General features: G+C 42.7%; 1 protein-coding gene across 32 annotated transcripts in view; it reads right to left on the minus strand.

Moving 5' to 3' along the window:
• Positions 1 to 22392, minus strand: part of MADD (MAP kinase activating death domain) — a 69823-nt gene that overhangs the window by 46480 nt on the left and 951 nt on the right. For 19 of the 32 annotated variants that reach the window (XR_008209326.1, XM_052694827.1, XM_052694828.1 and 16 more), the window contains exons 2-8: positions 11545 to 11733; positions 7973 to 8590; positions 5099 to 5402; positions 4643 to 4774; positions 3341 to 3454; positions 2562 to 2642; positions 509 to 565 (exon numbers count right to left, since the gene is read on the minus strand). Coding sequence is in view for 31 of the 32 variants with exons in the window: in XM_052694827.1 (XP_052550787.1) it covers positions 509 to 565; positions 2562 to 2642; positions 3341 to 3454; positions 4643 to 4774; positions 5099 to 5402; positions 7973 to 8590; positions 11545 to 11606 (1368 nt within the window). In the remaining variant the exon portion in view is untranslated. Of the gene's footprint in view, positions 1 to 508; positions 566 to 2561; positions 2643 to 3340; positions 3455 to 4642; positions 4775 to 5098; positions 5403 to 7972; positions 8591 to 11544; positions 11734 to 22392 lie in introns of those variants that run through there. The other 13 variants (XM_052694831.1, XM_052694830.1, XM_052694851.1 and 10 more) reach the window with 1 other exon arrangement.

Below are 22392 nucleotides of genomic sequence, written 5' to 3' on the forward strand. Positions count from 1 at the left end.
CTCTAGACCATCCATGACATGAAAAAAATAATCCACATCTGACCTCTAGTTGTATGACAAACCATACAATATATAGGAGGGTTATGCCTGTGTGCATTTAGAACACACACACAGAGATCTAGATCCCTTAAAACTTGCCTTGCAACTTGGCGGTTCAGTCAGTGAGTTTGACAACCCACGACAGCACGCAGACAGCCAGCACACAGGTATCTATCTTCCAGCCTGTCTGCAAACTACATTTCTTTTCTGAATAATGTCTTCATCTCTCCATAAAGCAGTCATCCTCTTCAACCCTCATAATATCCTCAGGAAAATGCACAGGAGTGGCATGACTAGTAAGTCAGTCCTTAATACCCAGATCCAACCTAAATCTCCCTCATTTCTCTCATTTGCCAACTGAGTCTTCACCAGTTTAATCTCAAAAATAAACAAACAAATAAAGTAAAACAAAAAGACCAAAGTAAAAGGGTAAAATGGAAAACCGGGGGGAAAGAATAAAATAAAGAACCTTGTTGTCAGGAGTGAGCAGCTGTTGCTGAGTGATTGCAGTCATGCTAACCAGAGACTGGAGGCAAGATGGAAGATCATATGATAACACCAGCAGCCCATCAGAGCCAAGACGAACACATGACCACAGAGAAACAGATGGAGGGAAAAAAAAATAATCTATTACTACCAAATATCACAAATGAGAGGAAATAAAAAGGAATGCAAGACAGGCACAGAGAGAGAAGTCTAACTGCCCCATCCCCAAAATATCCACATTTGGCTACTTTTGCTTTGGAAAGCGGAAAGGATCCTTACTGATGAAGCTAAGAACTTTCCACTGCGGCTTAAAATCAGGTATTTTGAATATTAGTGATTGACACTAAGTTCCAAAGGTATATAAAGGGTGTTAACCTTAGCAACCTGGGCTGCAATTCAGTCGTCTCTACTTTGTATTGCAACCAGTAATCCTCATTCACGTTTGCCAATGTTCAACTATCCATGATGATGAATGTAGGAATATATAGGGACCAAAGACTGTTTGGGTCAATACCAATAATTTTAAATAGAAGTTGTTTAAGGAAAATGCAATTTGTTCTGATATTCAACTTTGCTTTAATGAGAGAATTTTGCTCAGTAGTACCTGAAATTGCAAAGGGATGAGGCAGAAGTGAGGGTAAGGTGGATCTAACAAAACCCCATGCAACACATTACTTCCATCTGAGCTGACAGTAAGTACTGGGTTATTACAGAGGTCACACGCTTTGCTCTCCTGGTCTATAAGGAGAGAGAGGGGTGGCCTCATTAGGTCCATAAGAAACTTTACCTTTAAATACTGCATGCAGCATGCATAAGGAAAACAGAAATAAAGAAATAAAACCTGCTTGACACAATCAGCCAGGGTGACCCAAGCTGATTAATGGCTTAGCAGGACCTGAGAGAAGAGACTGAGAACTTGAACAGATCTGTGAATGGAGGGAAAACACAGATGATCATAGCTAGAAGATGGATCAAGTCAGAGTTTAATCCTACATGGCAAATGTAAAGGAGAAATCTGGAATTTTTGGCACTAACCAGAAACAAATTAGTCCCAAACAACAGTAACAAACAGAAACCATCTACTGCACCCAAGAGCATTTCAAACTACCTTTTACCTGGGGTATGGGAACTGCTGAATCACAGCCTGAACCTCTGATTGATCACCTGAGGCAAGCAATGAGTCAGCCCTGGGAGCACAGGTGAAGGCAATTCAACAATTCACCTGTGCTGCTGGAAGGAGTGGAGCCTGGCTGTGCCTCTCCTAGATCCCATTTAAGGGCTACCAAGTAAAAAAAGATCTCTTCTAGAGATCCCTCCTCTGAGTTCTGCAGTGAGCTCAGGATGAGGGTAAGCTTTCTATCTATTCTCTTTTTGTTACTGTAATCTGCTTTGCCAAACTCTCGTTTATTTCATAATTATAACATCTTTATATTCATGGACTGTACACCTGGCTAATAAATTAACTGTGGTCATCGGCCTTAGTAATCACTTTTCCAAATTAGCTCTATGCATAAAATCCAGCAGCTGGATATACAGCACTTAATAACTGTGTTACTTAATACCACTTTTCAAGCTTAAAATGCTGCTGTGCTCTAACATGGGGAAGTTCTTTGTGTGCATCTACATAAATAAGGCACCTTAAATACATTGACAGAAAATCCCTAGGCCTGTGCTTCTTATTCAAAAGTAGAAGCAGTAGAGACAGAAAAAAATGAACAGGTAACAAAAATGACCATGAAACTCTTTGAAGAAACTACACAGACCTGAAACAATAAAAACCTCAGATTTAGATTTGTCAGAAAATGTAATGGTAGAAAAGCTCAGGGGGTTCAGAATTCTTGTAACTTTGAATCAGCCACTCTATTGATTGGCCAGCCTCTTGAACAAGTGCATTCTAATAGTCTGATATCTCATTCACAACCATCTGATGTGCTAGGTTGCAAGTCTGCTTTTAGCATGTACAGCAGAAGAGCTGTGCAACACTACATCTGCTACATTTTACTGAGGCTGACTCCATTCCCCAAAGTGCTCATTACCTGTTTCAGATGCTTTTTCAGCTCTGAAGCTTCTGGTTCTGGAAGCGCCGGCAAAGATTCTGCGTTTGTGGGAACGATCACCTGGAATTAAGCACAGGTAACAAATGAAAAACTGTCCAGCTGGATCCATTTCAAAACAGAATCTCCTACATCTCCACTGCTCCTGAAACTGAGGAATAAAAGGAATAAAATAAAACTTAAACCAAAAAAAAAACAACCCTGCATCAATAATTTGTTTCTCCTTCTCTTATGACTGTTAACATTATTTACAATGTCATAAACATTGCAAGATTATTGTTTAAACTTAAGACTTATTCGACTTTCCCTATACTCATCCTGTACAATCTCCATTAAACATAAGATGTTATACACATTTCCCATGCTCCAGTAGCCACAGTAGAAAGTGGGATACTTTGTCTCATTTGAATCATGACAAAAGATGCTGCTGGAAGGCTCTTATCAGATCTAGATTCCTATCTAGGGCTATAGCGGGCAGGGTCATAGTTACCCAAGGAGATGGCCCAATCACTTATAGAGGCTATACCTTCTATGAAATACCTAGATGGATTAACTGAAAAAGAATGCTGTAAGAACAAAAGAATCAGGGAGAGACATGAGACATGACAAGCAACAAAATCATAAAATTTAGGACAGAAGAGACAAAGGCAGACTGAGGCTAATCTAGAAGCACAAGCATTCTTAAATTCTCGGTGTGTGTATTAGTTGAAGAGCACAGTTATCCAGAAACAAAGCCTCAAGTCCTTAAGAGCATTGCTTACCTTATTGGTATCCAGGTCGATAAGCCATACATCATCAGGCATTTTGAAATCTAGTTTGTAAAGGAAGAAACTCGCTGGAACACCAATGATGTAAGGTGTAGGGGCTAGAAGCAACTGAAAGATAGAGATATAGTAATAAGGACAAGTTCTGCATTTGATATCACCATATCTTGCCAACTTTTTTTTTTTTTTTAAACAGCTGTAGCATGTTTACAGCAGAGGAGGCAACACACAAAGCACTGATAACGAAGTCATTGATGTCATACGATAGGAAAAAAAAACCCTCCTGCTCTAAGAGCTTTAATTCTCATCTAGAAGAAAAATTCACAATTTTTTCAGAGATACACCTTTTATAGAGCTAAACAGCTCTAATGAAAAAAATTAGCAAAACTAACAGCTTACAACACCATGAACCAAATGCATTTGTACATCTTCAGCTCAAACTGAATCCATGCTGTTGTAAATATAGCATTACCCTTACAAAAGCTTTATCCTTACCCCTACCTTATAGTGGTTATATAATTTCAAAATTACAAGTCTAGGAAGCAGAAAAACAGAAGAAACGTATTTTTTTCTTAATATAAATGTATGTGGAAAACCTAAGGGGAATTTCTTGTTGTTTCTGACAAGGGGATCAGCAGAGGGAAAAGGCTTAAATCAATAAGACACGTAACAGCTTGAGATCAGCTGCTTGGGAAGCTAATTTATCCTTTAATCTAGAAAACCTGGTTATCTCCAAGGGACAAGAACAAATCTGCAGCACCAATTGCAAGATAGTCAATTGCAGGATAGCACTGAAGGAATAAGATGGCCTCAATTCTGCCTTTCCAAACAAAATAATGAACTCCTGACTACTGGTGAAATCCAGGCTCCCAGCTGAAGTAATGTGACACTTTATACTTCCAAGAAAAATAAACTGCAGGCGGAAGTTTCTATGCCTTGAATCATGACCTCTTAAGATTCCTTAAGTACTACTATGGACTCTCTCCAACAAACCTTAATATTCAGTTGGGACAACAAGGCTGAAAGTGTTAAAGTCTCGTCATGATATTGTAGATCCATGGTGTTTCAAAGAAGCTACTTCTTTGAACTGTACTATTCACCAAGCAGGTTTTAATGATATCCTAAATGAAAAATGTTACATACAATTAAAATAGTCAGTGGTACTCAAAGAACATTCTTTGCAAGGCAGTGTTTATTACAGTCCCTCAGAAATGATGGTGGATGGAAACATGGACTACTATGTTTTCAGAGATAACAGAAATATCCTTTGCAAAAGACCAATGAAGGAAAAATATGCACCTGCTCTGCAGAGGCCATGCAGGTGGGGAGCAGAGGGATCACCGGAAACATATATTCTAATGGGTAGATCATAGCCACAAAGGCCATCACAGACATTGAGAGTGCATTATAGTCCCGGGACTGCAGTACAACCTGCAAACACAGAAAGTCACATTAGATTTTGCAGCAACCATTTGCTTCCCATACTCCCAGCCAGGGGCATAAAAATATCACGGCCTAAAGGACCCTGTTTTGTTGGCTGTGAACTGGAATGACCCTCCGTTAATCTATCTGAAAACAAACTTCAGGTGCTTTTTAAAGCAAAATCAAGACTTTTCAAAACAGGCACCTCAGAAAGATATTTTCCTTCCACCCCTCCAGGCAAATCAATATCAAAGATTCCAGTAGATAGATGTTCTCCAATCTATCCTGGCTTTTGAAAGGGTAAAGCTTCAAAGATAACTCTTCCCTTCCTACCTTGTGCTCCAGAAGGATGCAGGTCAGCACCTGAAGACAGGCATCCACTCCCAGCAACTCCAAAGGCAGATGTAGTGGAAAATCCACCAAGGTGAAGCGGGATGGATCAGGAAGAGCAAAGGTCAAAGCTGGCTGCAACTCATGCGGCAAAACTTCCACGTCCACCCGCTTCTGACCAGCAACAGGCATTGGTGAACGCAGCAGCCGGTATATCCACGCCTCAATCTCCCGCAAGTCATGTAGCAGTGCACTGGACTTCTCCTCCACCAGGAGTGAGCCTGTGAAAATCCGCCACATTGTATCCCTACAGAGGGAGAAATGAGAAGATTAATACTCCAATGGCTTCCTCTGACAGCCATTTGGCTTGGCTCTTCAAGGGAAAGGGCAGTCACCAAGAATTAAAAGACACTGCTAACATGCTAGGCCAGACAAGGGAAGAGAAGGGCAGGGGTTTAAACTAGCTGCAACAGCTGTGGGGAACTATGGAACTTTCTGAGGCAGAAATCAACACGAGTTTGCCACACTGGCCCAAGAGTTTGTGCATTCATTTAAATGGTTCATAAAGGTTACCCAGGTGCTTGAAATTCAGCGTGTAACTGGAGTACTCCCATATCTTGCCTAGAAGCACAGCAGCCTGAATGACTGGATTCCTTCCACCAGTTCTACAAACTTTTGCAAGAACAGGAACTAATAAGCTGAGATAATAAAAATAAGCCACATAAAGATGCCTCAGATGTTTTGGCATCATAAAACACTTTTACACTGAGTCTCAAATTGCCTTGTATTGAGATGAATAACCCATGGCAGAAACGGCTGCATTTCAGCTGAGAATAAACAGTTCTGAAAGTTGGCTGGGAACCATTTAACTACCAAAAGCCCTAAACTATCAACCTGCAAACAAGTAGCTCACAGACAGGCTGGCCAAAAAGTGTGTACAGTGTTGCTCAGGGCCTTAAGAGCTTCAAAATTTGAAACTGGATCTCCCAAGGGAAGTGAATTGGATAATCTATTTCAGCCCTTAATGTTGCAGTACTGCATTCACAATGGCCATGAATCTGTTCTAGCCACTGTGAAATAGCTTAATAATTATCTCCAGTCACTATAATAGATCCGTTAGAAGAGTATGGCTCAAATTAGAGGTTCCACCTTACAGTTTATACCTTCAAAAATTTTAAAAAAAGAAAAAAAAACCCACAAAAACAGCACTGGATGCCTTATAAAGGATTAAAAAATTACAGAAATTTGGAATGATCAAAAGAAGAGCAATCTGAAACCACCACGCTTCTCATCCACCAGCTTCCCCTCAGCCACTTGTAATGCAAAGGGCACGAATCTGTTAATGGCACGCTCAAACCTTCTGTGCAAGCCCTAAGGATTCAGTTTCACTTTTATTCTGACATCACTTTGAAACCTCTCTACTTCTCCAGATCACAGCTCGCAAATCACACAGTAATTCCAACTGGCAGCTTTGCTCTTCCTGCTGATGGATGCTTAGCAGTCTTCATCTGTCACTCAGTTCTTCTTCTCTCAACTCTATGAACTTTGTCCAACAACGTCAAGTCTTTAAAATACCACATGCCATTCAAACACTAGAATATGTCAACACTGCTTTCAAAATTCAGATGAGTTCATAGAGCTGAAGAAAATCATAAAGTTTAGCTCTTCTCTGCCTCAGGAATTATCGGAGTAAACCAAATAATGAAATAAGCTCCCTTCATACTTCAATTTCATAAAATTATTTCCATTCTCAGAGAATCACTTTTTCCCCAACAACCAGTGGATTCAGGTCATAAATCTGTCAAAGCAGGAATCAGTCAGAAACCCAGGACACTCCTAGAACTATTCTAGAGCAGCAACCCATCAAGTAGATTACTACGCTGTGAACAGGAGCAGACTTCCTCTTTAATACAAGGGGAAAGGATCTTATAAATACAGAAGTGTCAGATGCCCTGGCATATTTTACTTTTGACAAGTTTAAGTTGGAAGGTAAAAAGCTATAAAACTCAGATTACAAACTATCTCACAGCCCCCATTCACCTTCACAGTAAGATAATTCCCTCCTTCCCCACAGATTCATTTTATATTTGCTCTGTTTAATTCATGAGTCAGAAAGGAAACAGTATCTTCCTGGAACATAGAGGCTACACACAATAATACAAATATACATCCACAATTGATGCCTTCTGTACCCTATAGCACAACAGCTTTTGTTGCATACCTAGCATTATAATAACAGATAATACACCAAGATACTGTTTAACTTGCTGTTGCAAACCTCCATTCCTATATGCTTCACAGACAACTCCTTGGTTTTCTGCCTCTTCTCTCTCTTCTCCTCAAATCTTGTACTTCAATTTCTTTCAAACATTCCTGTTTCCCTTATCTCTTCTCTCCCACGCTGAAGTTCAGATTATTTTTCATAAACCTATAAAACACACTTTCAACATTTCCCTCTGGCTTTAAGTTGAAATTCACCCTGTTATTTCTTACTGTTTCTAATCTGTCAGAGAACTGCTAGTCCAGATGTGTACTACCTACAGAGCTTATACTCCAAAGCAATAACCACAGCAATAGCACTCAGCTTCCAAGAAACTGTGTCAGTTGCTATCAGCATAGTGCCTTCACATTAATATCAAAAACTAAAATCAGGTGACAGAAGAAAATAAAGAATTCTTACACAAATCAGCACAAAAATTTCCCTTTCCTATTGTGATTTCAGATTAAAATAGCAAAAAGGTCAACCACCAACAGAAGGCCAACTGCAGAAGACCAATGTCTTCTGCAACCTCACCTATCACAGCAATTTGGCATGACAATTTGACATTTGGAAACAAACAGAGAGAGGATAGAGTTCTTTCTTCCCCCTCAACATACCTCTGAACCCCACGAGGAATCCCCAGCTTCTTGCCCAACAGTCTCTCACTACAGCAGTCCACAAGTCTCTTGAGGGTGTACAGGCACTCGCGGAAGGTGGAGAAGAAAGGATAGTGACTAAGGATGCACAGAGAAGTCAGGGTGCTGTTTCGAGAACGATGGCTGCCTTTGGCCAGACGCTTACTGTGCGGAGACCGGTTCACATCTGGGGTAGGCTCTGTACTTGGGGCCTGCAGTGAAGAACCACTCTCTGAACTCTCAGTGCCCACATCCTCTTGGGGTGCAGACGCATCCCCAGACTTAGCGATTTTCTGTCCCTCCCGAGGAGCTCGATGTCCTCCTGTGCCTTCTCCCTTCTCCTTGGGTACTCGCTTCTGGAAGGAACGGTAGAAGTTGACACAGATTCCATAGCGAATGACACCCGTATCCTTGTCTGTGAGTGTGAAGACAAAAGAAGTGTCATCACGGAAGCTCATGCGTTTCTGCCGCACACTCAGGCATCCTTCGGGTTGGCAGAAGAACACAACGTCAGGTGGAAGAGGAAAGTCCACGTGGTCTTCTAGAGGATAACGTCGTAGCAGCTCAGGAGTCTGAGCAACACTATCACTGCTTGGCTGCCTGCAAAAAAACAAAAAGGAAAAACGACAAGCATACAGAGTTAGTTAACGTCACAAAAAATGTTTGTTATCTCACTATAGACACATCAGGGGCCTCCAAGGTCAGCTTCATCTTTGGTTGTTCTCAATCCTAACATCCAGAGAAAATGCAGCACCTCAGTCACTAGCTACAGTTCTCGATCTAGGATAAGCCCAACAATCACAAAAAGTTTAAATAAAAAGAAGTCTACACCATCATTATCGAGGCCCAACAAGGAGCCACTCTGCTTGAGACAAAAAGGGAGTTTCAGGAGTACATTGTTCCCAAGGGAATATTGTACTGTCACATTTCCCTGACTTTGATTTCCCAAACAAGTTTAACTGCATGGGAGAGGGAATACTTGGGTAGAAACTCTCCATCTCCAAACACAGTCAGATGAAAATCCAATGGATGATCAAGAAAGAAAACTATATATATATATACAAGAAAATCTAATTGAGAAAACCAAGGTTTTCCTAGGAGAGGAATCAAATAAATGATGGAGTGATACATTATGTTATTACAGGTAACACTCTAGATCCTACCACTGCCCTGCAGAATATTGTTTCAGTGCTCTTATAAGCAGCACTACAGTACCAGTAACATGTAACTGTGTCCCCTTGTTCCACCTACCCCACATCCCTGGAATTCATGCTGACATATAAGGAGGACATAATGAAGACATCTGGACTGTTTCCTGAGAGGTTTCTAAGAATAATTTATCACAATATCCTGCCAAGGCAAACAAAGGAGGTCCCCCAAGGTAGGAGCAAAACTCCATGTCAGTCATGGAAGCAACACTACAATTTTACCAGGTTTCACAAAAGAAAGCTGGTGTAACACAAGTGTAGCAGAGCCAACACAATACTTTTTAAATACTTTCCTCCCCATAGAACATGCAATAAGCTTTAATAATTCCAGTAGAAACACACTGTAATCACAAGCTAAAAAGTACAGGAAAAAAGAAGAATGGTAATGCTTTTCCAGTGAGAATGGAGGAAGAGAATGAAAGCAAACAGAAAGAAAAACAGCAAAAATACAGCTGCCTGTAGTCAGACAAAGAGTCAATTGACCAAGTGATTCTAGCATACAAAAAAGGCTTTCATTTATTAGTTGAAGCACAATAAAACTTTTTATTATTATTTTAGTAATTCTAAGTTACACTGACTTCCAATAAATAAGCAACACAGTTCCTAACAAGTTCCATGGACCCAAAACCTCATCTTGTAAAATTTTCATTAAAAAGTTCTGGCAAGCAAGCAAGCTGACTGTGCTTGATTATTAAGTTGTACTACTTAAGTACTACTGTGCCTCATTGAGCACTGTACAACAAATCACTACTGGAATACAAAAGAAGACAGACAACACTGTTTACTTTTGCTTCTTCCAGCAAATGAACATATTCTTTCAAGGCATTAACTATCCTCCTACCACAGTTTTTCTGCGAATGTTGTGCAAATAATAACTGCTGGAAGCATAACATGAGATCCAGAAAGTGAAGGACCGAAAATGTTTCCCAATCAATCCCTTTCTGGCCTGACCCCTTTGCTATCAAGTTCTGACATTTTTACAGTAATATAGGATTTAGTAGGAATGATACTAAATGGTTAAAAAAAGTCACCAATAAAGTACCAGTATATATGTATAATATACATGTAAGCTATCACTGTCTTTGCAGTAATATGCACTAAAGACAGAAAGACAAGTCTTCTCAGACATTCAGAAGAATTACACCTAATAAAACAGAATACTTTCAAAAGACATTGCTACTGATGTGCCGTGGGTAACAAGCTGTAATAGTAAAAGCCACACGGACTACCTAAGGAAGGCTACCTCCTGTCCTTAGCAGCTGTTGAAGTACCTGATACATGAGACAGCAGGTCTCCAAGTAGTAGCAATCTAGCGTCTACTGCCTAGCAAAAGGCAAGAGTAGTGTGGGAATCCAGAACTGATGCTAGTCAATCCTTAATTGAGAAAAGATGAAACTATGAGCATCACTGGAAGAGGCAGTCAACATTTTTTCCTTCTTTTCCTAATCACTTTCTGACCTACATACTGAAAACTGGGTTATTTTTCCCCACAGACAATGAGAAAATAATTAAACTACCAAATTACTCTGCCAGTAAAATACAATAATAAAACAGTTACTACTTAGGAAATTACTTGCATCATTTCCTCCACTTAGTCTCAATATTGCACTCAAAGCATTTCAAAAAGAAATTAGGTAAAGCAACAAGCTGATGCACAAAAACCACTTATGTTCAGAAATGAAAGTACAGTACACTTTGTAGCACATCCATTAAATAAACTGGCAGAAATATACCACACAAATCTTGAAAGGAGAAAAATAACATTTGCTGTGCACCTGCACATTAGACAAAAAGCACACCAACCCCATATTCTATACACTCCTTAAGCAGATAAGTGTAACATTTTATTAATTGATAACTAATAAGACTTAAAAAAAAAAAATTAAAAGCATTAATGTAGTTTCTATGAGGCTAAAAGTATTAGGAGAATCAGACAAGTAAGGCAAGTTTCAGACTTTTTTAAACTGAGTTTACAGATTACTCTTCAAAGTTAGAGAAGTAACCCCCACTAGCATTCTGCTTACACACAGCTTTCAGTATTTTCAGTTTGTGAATCACCCTATTCTGATGTCAACAGAAGCAAAGACGATTAGACATACAAGCCAGCAGAGCCATATATAAACGGGCTATTCTTAGTCACTCTTTGTAGATCCTTGAAGAGGAGGATCCAAACCACAAGCTAAAAAGCTCTAACTGCAGTAGTATCTTTCAAAAAATGCCCTAGTCCTACTGCATGCCCCCAGTCTGCATATATTCCAGACAACACTTTCTACGCACAAAGTGTGGCCTCTTAAGTTCCCACTCTACTGCCTACACAAAAGCACAGCTGAGAATCTTCTACATTACCTGGCTCCAATGATAACAAGGTAGTCGAGTAACCGAGGGCAGCTTTTCTTTTTCTGCACCATTGTCCTTGACCCCTTTCTATGTCATCTCAGTGAATTGCTGTTCATCAGCCCAGCAGCCCGTTGTCCAGTCAGCTGTGAGCAACTGCCCCAGGGAGCAATTCACTTGGAAATGTCCAGCAAGTTCAACCTATAACCAAGAAAAGCAAAGAGTGTCAGAGGCACAATCAAGAACACCAAATACATAGACACATGTATGATTTACATTTCCTAAAAGTCTGTGTTTTAGGCAGTCATGGCCATCCACAGACCTCTTTCTTTTCATCAGTATAAATACACAATCTGGCATTAAACGTCCACCTTCCCTTTTCTGGATTTCTTCTTCAGAGATTTAGTATCTAGAAGGGTGATGGCAACAACCAAAGAGTGTTAGACCAGTATTTGCAGGATCTCACCTTCCTGCTCCTCACTGCAGCCACACACCACAGCTGAATCACTGAAGGCAACACAAACAGGCACTACAGCCCTGCCTTTCCCTGCACCTGCAGTTCCTCCTCAGATCTGCTACCATCCATCCTCTGGATTTTACAAACTAAGCATATTAGAACAGAAAGCGGTCAAAGATTGATGAAGATCTTGTGGTTGTTTATCCTATTTCTCCCCTTTCACGTTACCATCTGAACCGGAACTGAGAATATCTTGACACTGAGATGGTATAGGCTTTGACATGATGGCCTATTCTCAAGCTGCTTTAACTCCAGGTTATTTCTTTCTGAGCAAACCCCTGCAGTGTGCTTTCCTCTGTACAAATATACTGGATCCAGCCTTTGGAAGGCCAAATTGTTGAGCGCTGTTTGAAACTCCCTGCAGCTGCAGCTCAAGGGAGAAACAGAAATGAAGGCTACCATGGAAAGCTACTGCAGAAACCCATCATGTTGCAGAGATCACACTGTTTACCCAAGCACTTATAAGGACAGTTTAGTGACGATGAGCACTACCCACATACTGCAGCAGCATCAGCAACACTCAGGAATTGGTGCAAGCTGACAAAGGTGGCCAGACACAAAGACAGAGGCCAGAGCAGGCACTAATCTGTGGCCTTCCAGTAACTGGGGACAAAAAGTGCTCAAAACAACACTTCTATTTATTGGCACTACGCTAATTTTCAAAATTTCCAGAACACCACATTTTAGATTGTGACAGAACTTCTCAAAGGAGAAGACGTGTGGTGTTCTGCAAGCTCCTCCCAGAAAGATATGTTTATATAAAGACACATAGCAGGAAATGCATCACACCACAGGATGGACAGAATAGCATGAAAAACTCTTTATCAGAGCAGAGACATCTGTGTCAGACCAATACCCAGCACTAGTCCTCACAAACGTTGTGTCCTTGTCTCATCTACACCTCAGCGGCTACAGCGCTTATAAGTGTCTTCTATTTGCAGACACAGAGCCACAGGAACAACGTCAAGGAACAGAGGAATTTGTCAATGAATAATTTGAACTGCAGATTTGACAGCCCAGTCTTACACTCACCTATATGAAAGTTTTCATGAATTTAAATACATTTGCTCTAAAGAATGATATGAAGCTAGCAGGAGACCATTTTGCAACAGGCAGATGCAAAGCCCTGCCTTCTGAGTACCCCAGTTCAGAATGGTATCCACCTCACAATTCAGCAGTATATCTTAGAATCTTAGAATATAAATCAACATCAGACAATACAATTTACTGACTGCATAAGTAAAGAGCACAGAGTGGGATATTAATTTCTAAGACCAAAAAAGAGGACGTTTGCGAAGGACAAAGTGAAAATTGCAGGACAGAAGCCATAGGAATTTTGGTTCACTGAAATGTTATCTTGCAAAAGACCAGATTTCAAACCATACCCAGAAGGAACAAAATTCTCAGTTCTAAAACGTCACTGGAACATCTCGGATTTCTATTTATACCCAGCCAAGACAATCTGTACCCAGTTCAGATCTATAGTGAACCCTAGCATGTTGTTTACTGTGAAATCAAGATACTTCATACCAATCAAACTAAACTGGAAACTGAAGCAGACATAAACACGGCCAGGAGTTTCAACACCCACTGTTTGGCTGACAGGTTTCCTTTTGCTACATTACGCACCCTGAGCATGCCAAGAGAGCTGTCTGCTTGGTTCTCAGAAACAGGAACATGGAGCTCAGGACCAGCCAACCTCACCTGTGTGGCCAAAAACCCCATTTCACTCATTGTAGAAATTAAATCAACGCAATCTGAAGAACAGTATGAACTATTCATGACAGTTTTGATCCATTTTTAGACATTTTAATAATCTTAGAGGGAACTTTATCGCTGAAGCTTTGACTTCTTCCCAGTCTGTGTACTTCCAGCCATTACTTCTGTTCTAGCACATACTCTTTTTGCTTGCACTAAGCTTTTAAAGCAACAGACACGCAGCCTCTATCTCACATGAGCCATTTTACACCTTCATTGCTTAACAGCTATGTTAAACATTGCTAGCAGTTTCATCCATAAAAATATAGCGTCCCTAAGAAACCCATAATGCTGTTTGCCCTTTATCCAGACACTACAGAGGTCCTACAAGCACAACGAACACAGGCAGAGGACAAGTGGGTCCTGAGGAGATGCATCCCAGAGTTCCAAGGGAATTGGCTGATGCAGTCACCAAATCACATTCGACGGTTTTTGAAAAGTCATCGTGGTCAGGTGAAGTCCCTGCTGACAGGGAAAAAAGCAATATAGTACTCACTTAAGAAGGGTAGAAGCTTCATCTTGGTAATGGGGAAGATCAGGGAGAAGATCCTCCTAGAAGCTATGCTAAGACATATGGAAGAAAGGGAGGTGATATGGGATAACCAGCATGACTTCACCAAGGGCAGGTCCTGCCTGACCAACCCTGTCACTTTTTATGATGGTGTAATTGCATCAGTGGACAAGGGAAGAGCCAGCAATGTCATCGATCTGGACATCACTAAGGCTTTTGACACGGGCCTTCATTACATCCTTCTCTCCAAATTGGAAAGATATAAATTTGATGGGTGGGTTGTTCAGTGGATCAGGAATCGGTTGTGAGACTGTACACAGAGAGTGGTGGTCAACGGCTCGGTGTCTGGATGGAGATCGGTGACAAGTGGTGTCCCTCAGGGATCAGTACTGGAACCAGTACTCTTCAGCATCTTCACCCATGACATCAACAGTGGGATCAAGTGCACCCTCAGCAAGATTGTTGATGACATCTATCTGTGTGGTGCAGCTGACACACCCAAGGGATGGGATTCCATTCAGAGAGATCTGGACAGGCTGGAGCAGTGGGCCCAGATGAACCTCATGGGGTTCAATAAACCCAAGTGCAAGGTGCTGCAACCTGGGTCATGGCAACCCCCAGTATCAATATAATCTGGGAGACAAGAGAATACATCACAGCCCCACTGAAAAGATCGTGGGGGTATTGGTGGATGGCAAGTTGGACATGAGCCTGCAATGTGCCCCTGCAGCTTTCTCTATATCCTTGACTGCATCAAAAGAAGTGTTGGCCAGCAGGATGAGGGAGATGATCCTACCCCTCTGCTCTGCTCTGGTGAGACCTCACCTGGAGTATTGTGTCCTGATGTGGAGTCCTCAGTGACGTGGACCTTGTCAAAGCATGTCCAGAGGAAGGACACAAAAATGATCCAAGGGACGGAACACCTCTCCTTCAAGGACAGGCTGAGTGAGCTGGGGCTGTTCAGCCTGGAGTTCTGGGAAGACCAGAAAGCGGCCTTTCTGTATCTGAAGGGGGGCTGTAAGAAAGAAGGGGACAAACTTTTTAACAGAGTCTGCTGTGACAGAATCTCAGAATTAGGGGGGCTAGAAGGGCCTCCAGAGAACATCAAGTCCAACTCCCCAACCTTCCAAAGCAGGCTCCCTTGATGAGGTTGCATAGGTGGGTGTCCAGGTGGGTCTTGAATTTCTCCAGAGAAGGAGATTCCACAGCCTCTCTGGACAGCCTATTCCAGTGCTCTGTCACCCTGACTGTGAAGCAGTTCTTATGCACATTAGTGTGGAATTTCCTGTGCTTCAGTTTGTGGCCGTTTCCCCTTGCCCTATTGCCATGCATCGCTGAAAGGACAAGAGGAAATGGTTTCAAACTAAAAGAGGAGATTTAGATATTGGATTTAGGTCAAATATAAAGAAGAAATTTTTAACAATAAGGATGGTGAAGCAATGGAACAGGCTGCCCAGGGAGGTGGTGGATGCCCTGTCCCTGGAGACATTCAAGGTTAGTGCTCTGAGCAACCTAATCTAGCTGTAGGTGTCCGTGTTCATTACAGAAAAGTGGGTTGGACTAAACGACTTTTCAGGGCTCCTTCCAACTCCAAGATTCTCTGATTCTAGATGTTATGGGCTGAGAATACCTCCTCCTCCTGAACCCGATGGAAGAGATTGACAGAAGGTGGAACAATTTCTGAAGTCAGATCTGGATGGACTTGCTATACTAGTGCAGTTGCTTCATTTTTTGTTACCATTCACTTTGCCAAGATAGCAATGCGTGACTCTTAAACAGATAGCAGCACCTTGGTACAACTGAGAGAGAAAAAAAGGCATTTTCAAAGTATTGCAAACCAACCTAAAACAGGTGATGGGTATATTTATCCAGCATGAGTAGCCTACAATACAGGGGTGGCTCTGTGAAACGCCTTAGCAGCAGTCATACATCTCAGAAACAGCTCAGCAGAGGACTACAGGCACATTCTAAAAGCATCCTCAATGGGAGACAGCATCACTTGAGACAGTAAGAGTTTCTTATGGATAAAGCAGCAGATGCATCCCAACTGTTTGCACTTTCCACATATCCATAAAGGCTGAGGAAAAAGACATGCTAAACTGAATTGAAAAAACTTAGGGAATTAAGCGGGAAAACAGTTTGCAGATACAGAATGACGCCCTCAGAAACTCTTTGGAAGAATGTGAATATCATACAGATTTCTTCCTTTCCTACTGCAGTGATATTACCTCTTTGCCCTACTGAAAACATGCCTGACACAGTACAGATGCAGCTTTAGTCTGCACAGCGGTATTCCAAGCAAAATGGAGGCAGCTTGCACAGACAGACTTAACACAGCCAGAATTAGCTCACAAGCGGCAGCATCACACAGCAGAGTCAGGAGATTTTCTAAAGCACGGCAAGCCTGAAGCCAGCCTGGCTCAGGTTCTTGGTTGTTATGGTAACAGATTTGGCATATGCCAGCCCTTCAGCTGCTTTGCTCCTTGCTTCCCCCGGTTCCAGCCTGGGTACAGCAGCCTGCCGCACACGCGAGACCACGCAGCCACCACATATGCGCAAGCTGTAAAAGCAGAGCCGCAGGTAATCTGATTCAGCTCAATCTCCATAGCAACCCAATCTTAGTGCCCAGATCTCGGCGTGCTGGATCTATTTATGGCACGGCGGCCGCGCTCCACCCCTTGCACCAAGCTCCCAGCACTGCTGCCAGGCCTCACCCCGGCTCAAGGACTGCTGGGGTACGCTCCCACTGACCCCAGTGGCACCACTGTGTCCACAATGCACTAAGAGCCTCCCCGCCAGCAAGGTTTTCTGTGTGCACAAATGCTACGCGGATCAGAAGCTGCTATTGGTCACTGAAAGCAAGGACCCTCTACAGCCGATGAGATCCTGTGCCTGAGGTACACACAGTGCTCCTGCAGGCAGCTGCTGCTGCTGGTTCCCCACTGCAGCACAAAAAGTGTGCCAGCAGAAATGTGCGATCCTAGAGGTAACTTGCAGATGGCAGAAAGCACGTAGCAGCCCTTGTCCCATAGGCATGGCTGCATCCAGCAGCAGGTGTCTGTGAACTGCATGGCCCAGACATTCATCTGCTAATTGTTTCCAAAAAGAAGAAACAAGAACAAACAAGAGCTCTTGAATTGGTCTCCAGGGACAAGAGGGTGAGGAAGAATGATATGCGAATACTGTTATCCATTTTATTCTAGTGCACTCCCGGGGAAAGCCACCAATAAACTCATGCTGGAGAAATGCAGAAGCACACACTTCTACATTACTTGTCATTAACAAAAAAAACAACAACAGATTGCAGCCTCAGCCCCACCTTCACTGGCAGCCCTTTGGTTCAGGCTGCAGCCCCTACTCTCCTTCCCTCTCGCAGATCTCAGGGAACAGGAATATTGGCAAAAAGGGCCCTCTGCCAACCCAGCCAGTCCTCTTGAGCACACGGCTCACACTTAAATTCATCTTTTAGGTACCATTAATCTCTGGAGATTCGCAGTACAGAACAGCAACAAAAGTGCTTTGGCTCTCTGCCTTCTGCTTCTTCCAAATCTGCCCATTTCCCCCACTCTTGCACGATACCGCCATAACAAAACACAAAAGCCACATCATTTATTTCTACCTCATCAGCTCTTTATTGTTCCTCAGATCTCCACTAGCATCTGCTTGTACACTCTGCAGAGAGAAAAAATACAACAACCAATCAAAACCTACAGAAAGCCCTTGAACTAAATTAGTTTCACCTTCTGCAGCCACTATGGGATTATGCTCTTTTCCAAACTGGAACAGCTTCCAACTTGAGTTCTGAGCTGAGAAACCTCCTCAGCCGCTGCAGAGACAGCCCAGGCACTTACATCAGCTTGGCACAGGACAAGTGAGCCAGAGCACCCACATCATGACCACCAGCAGCTTCTTCCAGAAGCCCAACAATGCAAATGCATAGCCTTATTAAGAATTAATAACATGACAACAGAGCACAGCACATGGTATTTAAATTGTGAGAACTGCTGGATGCAAGCACAGCTCCTAAATTATTCAGTGTCTTTGCTCTTGCCCATCTCCTCCCAGTTGTGGGAGCTCAGAGAAGGGCCTTCTGTGAGAGAGGAAGAGATGTGGGGCAGACACACGGCCAGCAGGCAGCAACCAGCAGCTTCTGTCCACACGCAGGCTTCAAGCTGTGCCACGACTCCCTGAGCAGAGGACCTCTGTGGTGGCACTGCCCCCGCCAGGCACAGGGATTCACTTCTTACCTGATTGTGGGCCACAGCGGGACAACTGGCACACACCATGGGGTTCCTACAATAAAGACTGATTATGGGGCTGAAACGGGGCAAATTCAGCCAGCATAGAAACACTGAAATACTGAGAATGAGCAAATAAACACGAGTCTTTGAAATAAGTTCTTCAGCTGTTCTCAGCCTCGGCACTGGCACCCACAAGATCCCATCACTTCTGCCTTACCTCACTCTCCCTCCACATGCCACCCACCTTAATTACTCCTTCTGTCTACACGCCTTCCTCTTCTTTTCATAAACACTGTGCAAGAGCTGAAATTCCTACTCCCAGCCTGATGCTACTACTAGTTGTTGTGACAAATGATAGTACCAGCTGGTCAAAGCCGCAAGCAGAGCCAAGAGCAAAGCCTACTCTCTGCAGAGCTGTGCTAGGTGGGCTGTCATCTTACACTCACCCACACGTAAACACGAGCAAAGCGAGATCCAAGCCCAGAAGAGACAGAACGGCCTCCAACACCCCTCATGGCCAGCGAAGGACAGAAGAAGCTGAGGGGGTCTCCCAGAGTCACCCCGCCAGAGGAAAGGGAAGCACCATGTCTGCTGGGTCCATCTTATGAGACAGAAGGGAGAAACAAGATGGTCTGTGAGAAGAACACGAATGCCCCAAGCACGGTTTAACCACTACCAAGAGGAAACTGATACAGACACTGCAGCAGAGTTGCTGTGTCCTTGCGTGAAGTAATTCTGATGAAACGCAAGGTCTTCATCACCAAAAGCACTCCCACTACCTGATGAGACAACGAGGCAAAAGAGGCAAAACTTTCCATCCCACCCCCACAGGAACCTCTCTGGAGCAAGTCGAACCAACCCTGGCAAGCAGATGTCAAAGTTACACGTAAGGTGAAGGACAACCATTTGATACCGGCAGTGGGAAATTCAGTTAGCATGAAAACAGAAGTAAATGCAACAAAGACAGTGACAAAAATGATAAAGGGCTTGCAATGCTGTGCAACACTGCTGCTGAACTCACAGATATGACAAAGAAAAGGCATAGTTTATGAAAAAAGGCTGTTCTGCTCATCAGACAACACTCAGTTCTGAAGAGCATCAGATGCATTCCCAACAATCTGAATATCTCTGCCCCATGTGTTAAAAAAAAAAAAAAAACAAGATTGAAATCCCAAATACAATTTAGAGAAAGTATTCAGAAATTAGGTCATAAACAACACAGAAAACAGAAATCACAACAACCATCACAGGACTGACCCAAGGCAAGGTGATGACTGGTTCTTTTTTGAGGACTGCCCCAGCTGTGAACACTGAAGGCTGTGAAAGAAAAGAAAACCATAAACCTTTGTTCCTTGCTGCCACACTGATGCATCTTTTCCTTACATTGGCCTAGAAAAGCACCAGTCTCTCACTTGAATGCAGTCCCTAAGAACACAGCAAGAGAACTGCCTCAGAACAGGAACTCTGGGTGCATGCAAGCGGCTCTTCTTACTCTTACATCACTGCAACGGTGCTGCTAGCAGATGAGAAAAGGAAACGTAGCAGCAATTAACACAATACCTCACAACTCTGTGGGTTCTGGCCTCAAAAGGCACAGCCCCCAGTTTGGGAGCCCTAGCTGTGAGGAAACACCAGAGCTCACAGCAGCACGAGCCCTCCTACTTGCAGGGGACGTAGTTTTAGTCAACTAGTCCAGCTCCAAGAAACAAACCCGGAGCACATTTCTTGATTATCAAGAGTAATTTTCACATGCTCACAACAGATTTAAAGGCCCCAAGTGACAGAGAACCTCCTATCTCCCAAATTATTTTCTCTCTCAGCCAACAGAGCAAAGAATAGCAGAATTACAGAGGCTCAGTTACAGAGAGCACACAGAAGGTCACCACCACACACCTCTTCATAGCTCTTAAGGCACTGAAGGAAAAGCTGCAAACCCTTCTGTGATCAAACAAACACCACAATTATTCCACACATTACCAGATTATTCCACTAAGAACATTCTCTTCCGACTGAAGCCTTGTGCTGCTTATTTTTATTTCACTTCTTGTTAGGTCACCAACAATGCTTTTCCTTCATGAGAACTTACACTTTGAGAAAGATGGAGACTGCTTAACTGTGGAAGTTAATCTTACACATTAAGATTTGATTCTAGCTTTCAAATGCTTTCTTACATATTAAGAGTTCCTCCTGTTTCTATAACCTTTCCTCACCTCTGCAAACCCCCACTCATTCTGCATTTTCTGCCTTTGTGTTGAGTAACGATGTCAAAGGCTTTCCAGCAAACAGGCTGCTCAGAAATGCAATGCATCCTAAATGTAACGTATCCTAAATGTCACACCAGTAAGGCAGAGGACACGGCTAGGAATTACTCCAGGCTGTAACATATGTATAGTGGAAAGTAAGTGAAACATTCAGCTCCATACCTACAGAGAAGTATCACTTTCCATCCTGTGGGCAGGTGGCACTACCCCCCTCGTAAAAGCACTACAGCAAGCCATGGTAACGTATCTACAGGTAACGTCATCCGTAATGCCAAGTGACACAAATTTACACCCTTTTTATTTCATAAATATTTGTTTTTTCAACTGACTCATTGCACAGGATATTAAATAGACCACACAGCACCTCTGCAGAAGTATCGCCTAACACATCCCACCTATACCTATTTGATGAGGCAAGATGAGAGGGAAAGAGCTACAAACGAGGAGCCTGCATGTCCCCAACCCCAAGTGAGATCAAATCAAAACCAATATTAATTCAATTTAGAATGGCAATATAAACAGTGTTCTAAGCAAAACTTGGCATGCACAAATACATTCTGCCATCAATCCCAACATCCAATAAAGCAAAAAGCTACTTTGGCAAGGCTTACTATTTAATGTCTCTGGAACCTTTATTTCCTCAGCATTTCTCCAGCATCCTTCTGAGGAAACTTAGGCTGGACTTCATCACAGACACAGCCTGCTTCCTTGCAAAGGAACTGCAGAACGGGATCAAGGCTGCAGAAGAGGTTGGCCTCACAGAATATTTACTCCTGTTTTTCTATAAAAACTTGAAAGCAGAAGAGCTTGCTACAGAGCCTTCTGTTCACTGCCATTCAAAAACTTCATCACATAACTCACCACCAGAAGGGGCCATGTTGCGTGTGTTATGAAGGTGAGGTTCTGTCAGTGGGGACACAATTTTCCTTCTCTTTTTAAAAGTAATGGTGTGAAAGCCAACACAAACTTGCAACTCGGGACGTTAACTTGCTAAAAGCACAGAAGCTCTGACTTTCTGCAATAGTGGAGAAGTACCTACAACAATTTTTAGTGAAGACAAAACTATATTGTTTAAAAAAAAAAAAGCATGTTCGAGACTTGTTGATGATTTTGCATTTTGTTACACACACAATAAGATGTGTGAGGAGCATGTAATTAATTGTAAAGTGATTAAACTGGATTCGAGAGCTACACATTTTCCAACTATAAAGCAGCATAAAGCAAAAGGACAATTTATAGCAGTAATGATCGATCTGTTCAGAATTACATAACAAGCCATCAGATGATGGCAAGATGGGATCTTGCGAGAGCTGCATTTTTGCTGTGCTGGTTGCCTTGGATGCCCTCCCTGATGTGTCAGGGTTGCAGATTTTCATTAGTGCTGAAAACCGCCAGCACCTCTTGTGCCTGCCCAAAATAGTTCCCAAGGCTCAACCAGCACGAAGGCCGAAAATGGAGACGCTTCCCAAACGACCTGCATTTGAATGACATCGCTTTGGCTATGTGACCCTCAGCACACCGAAACACGCTTTCCCTCCCCTCGCTCCCGCTCGAGCAGCTGCCTCTGCGCAG

The sequence above is a fragment of the Tympanuchus pallidicinctus genome, unplaced genomic scaffold, assembly GCF_026119805.1.
Source record: "Tympanuchus pallidicinctus isolate F22 unplaced genomic scaffold, pur_lepc_1.0 scaffold3, whole genome shotgun sequence".
Lineage (NCBI taxonomy): Eukaryota > Metazoa > Chordata > Aves > Galliformes > Phasianidae > Tympanuchus > Tympanuchus pallidicinctus.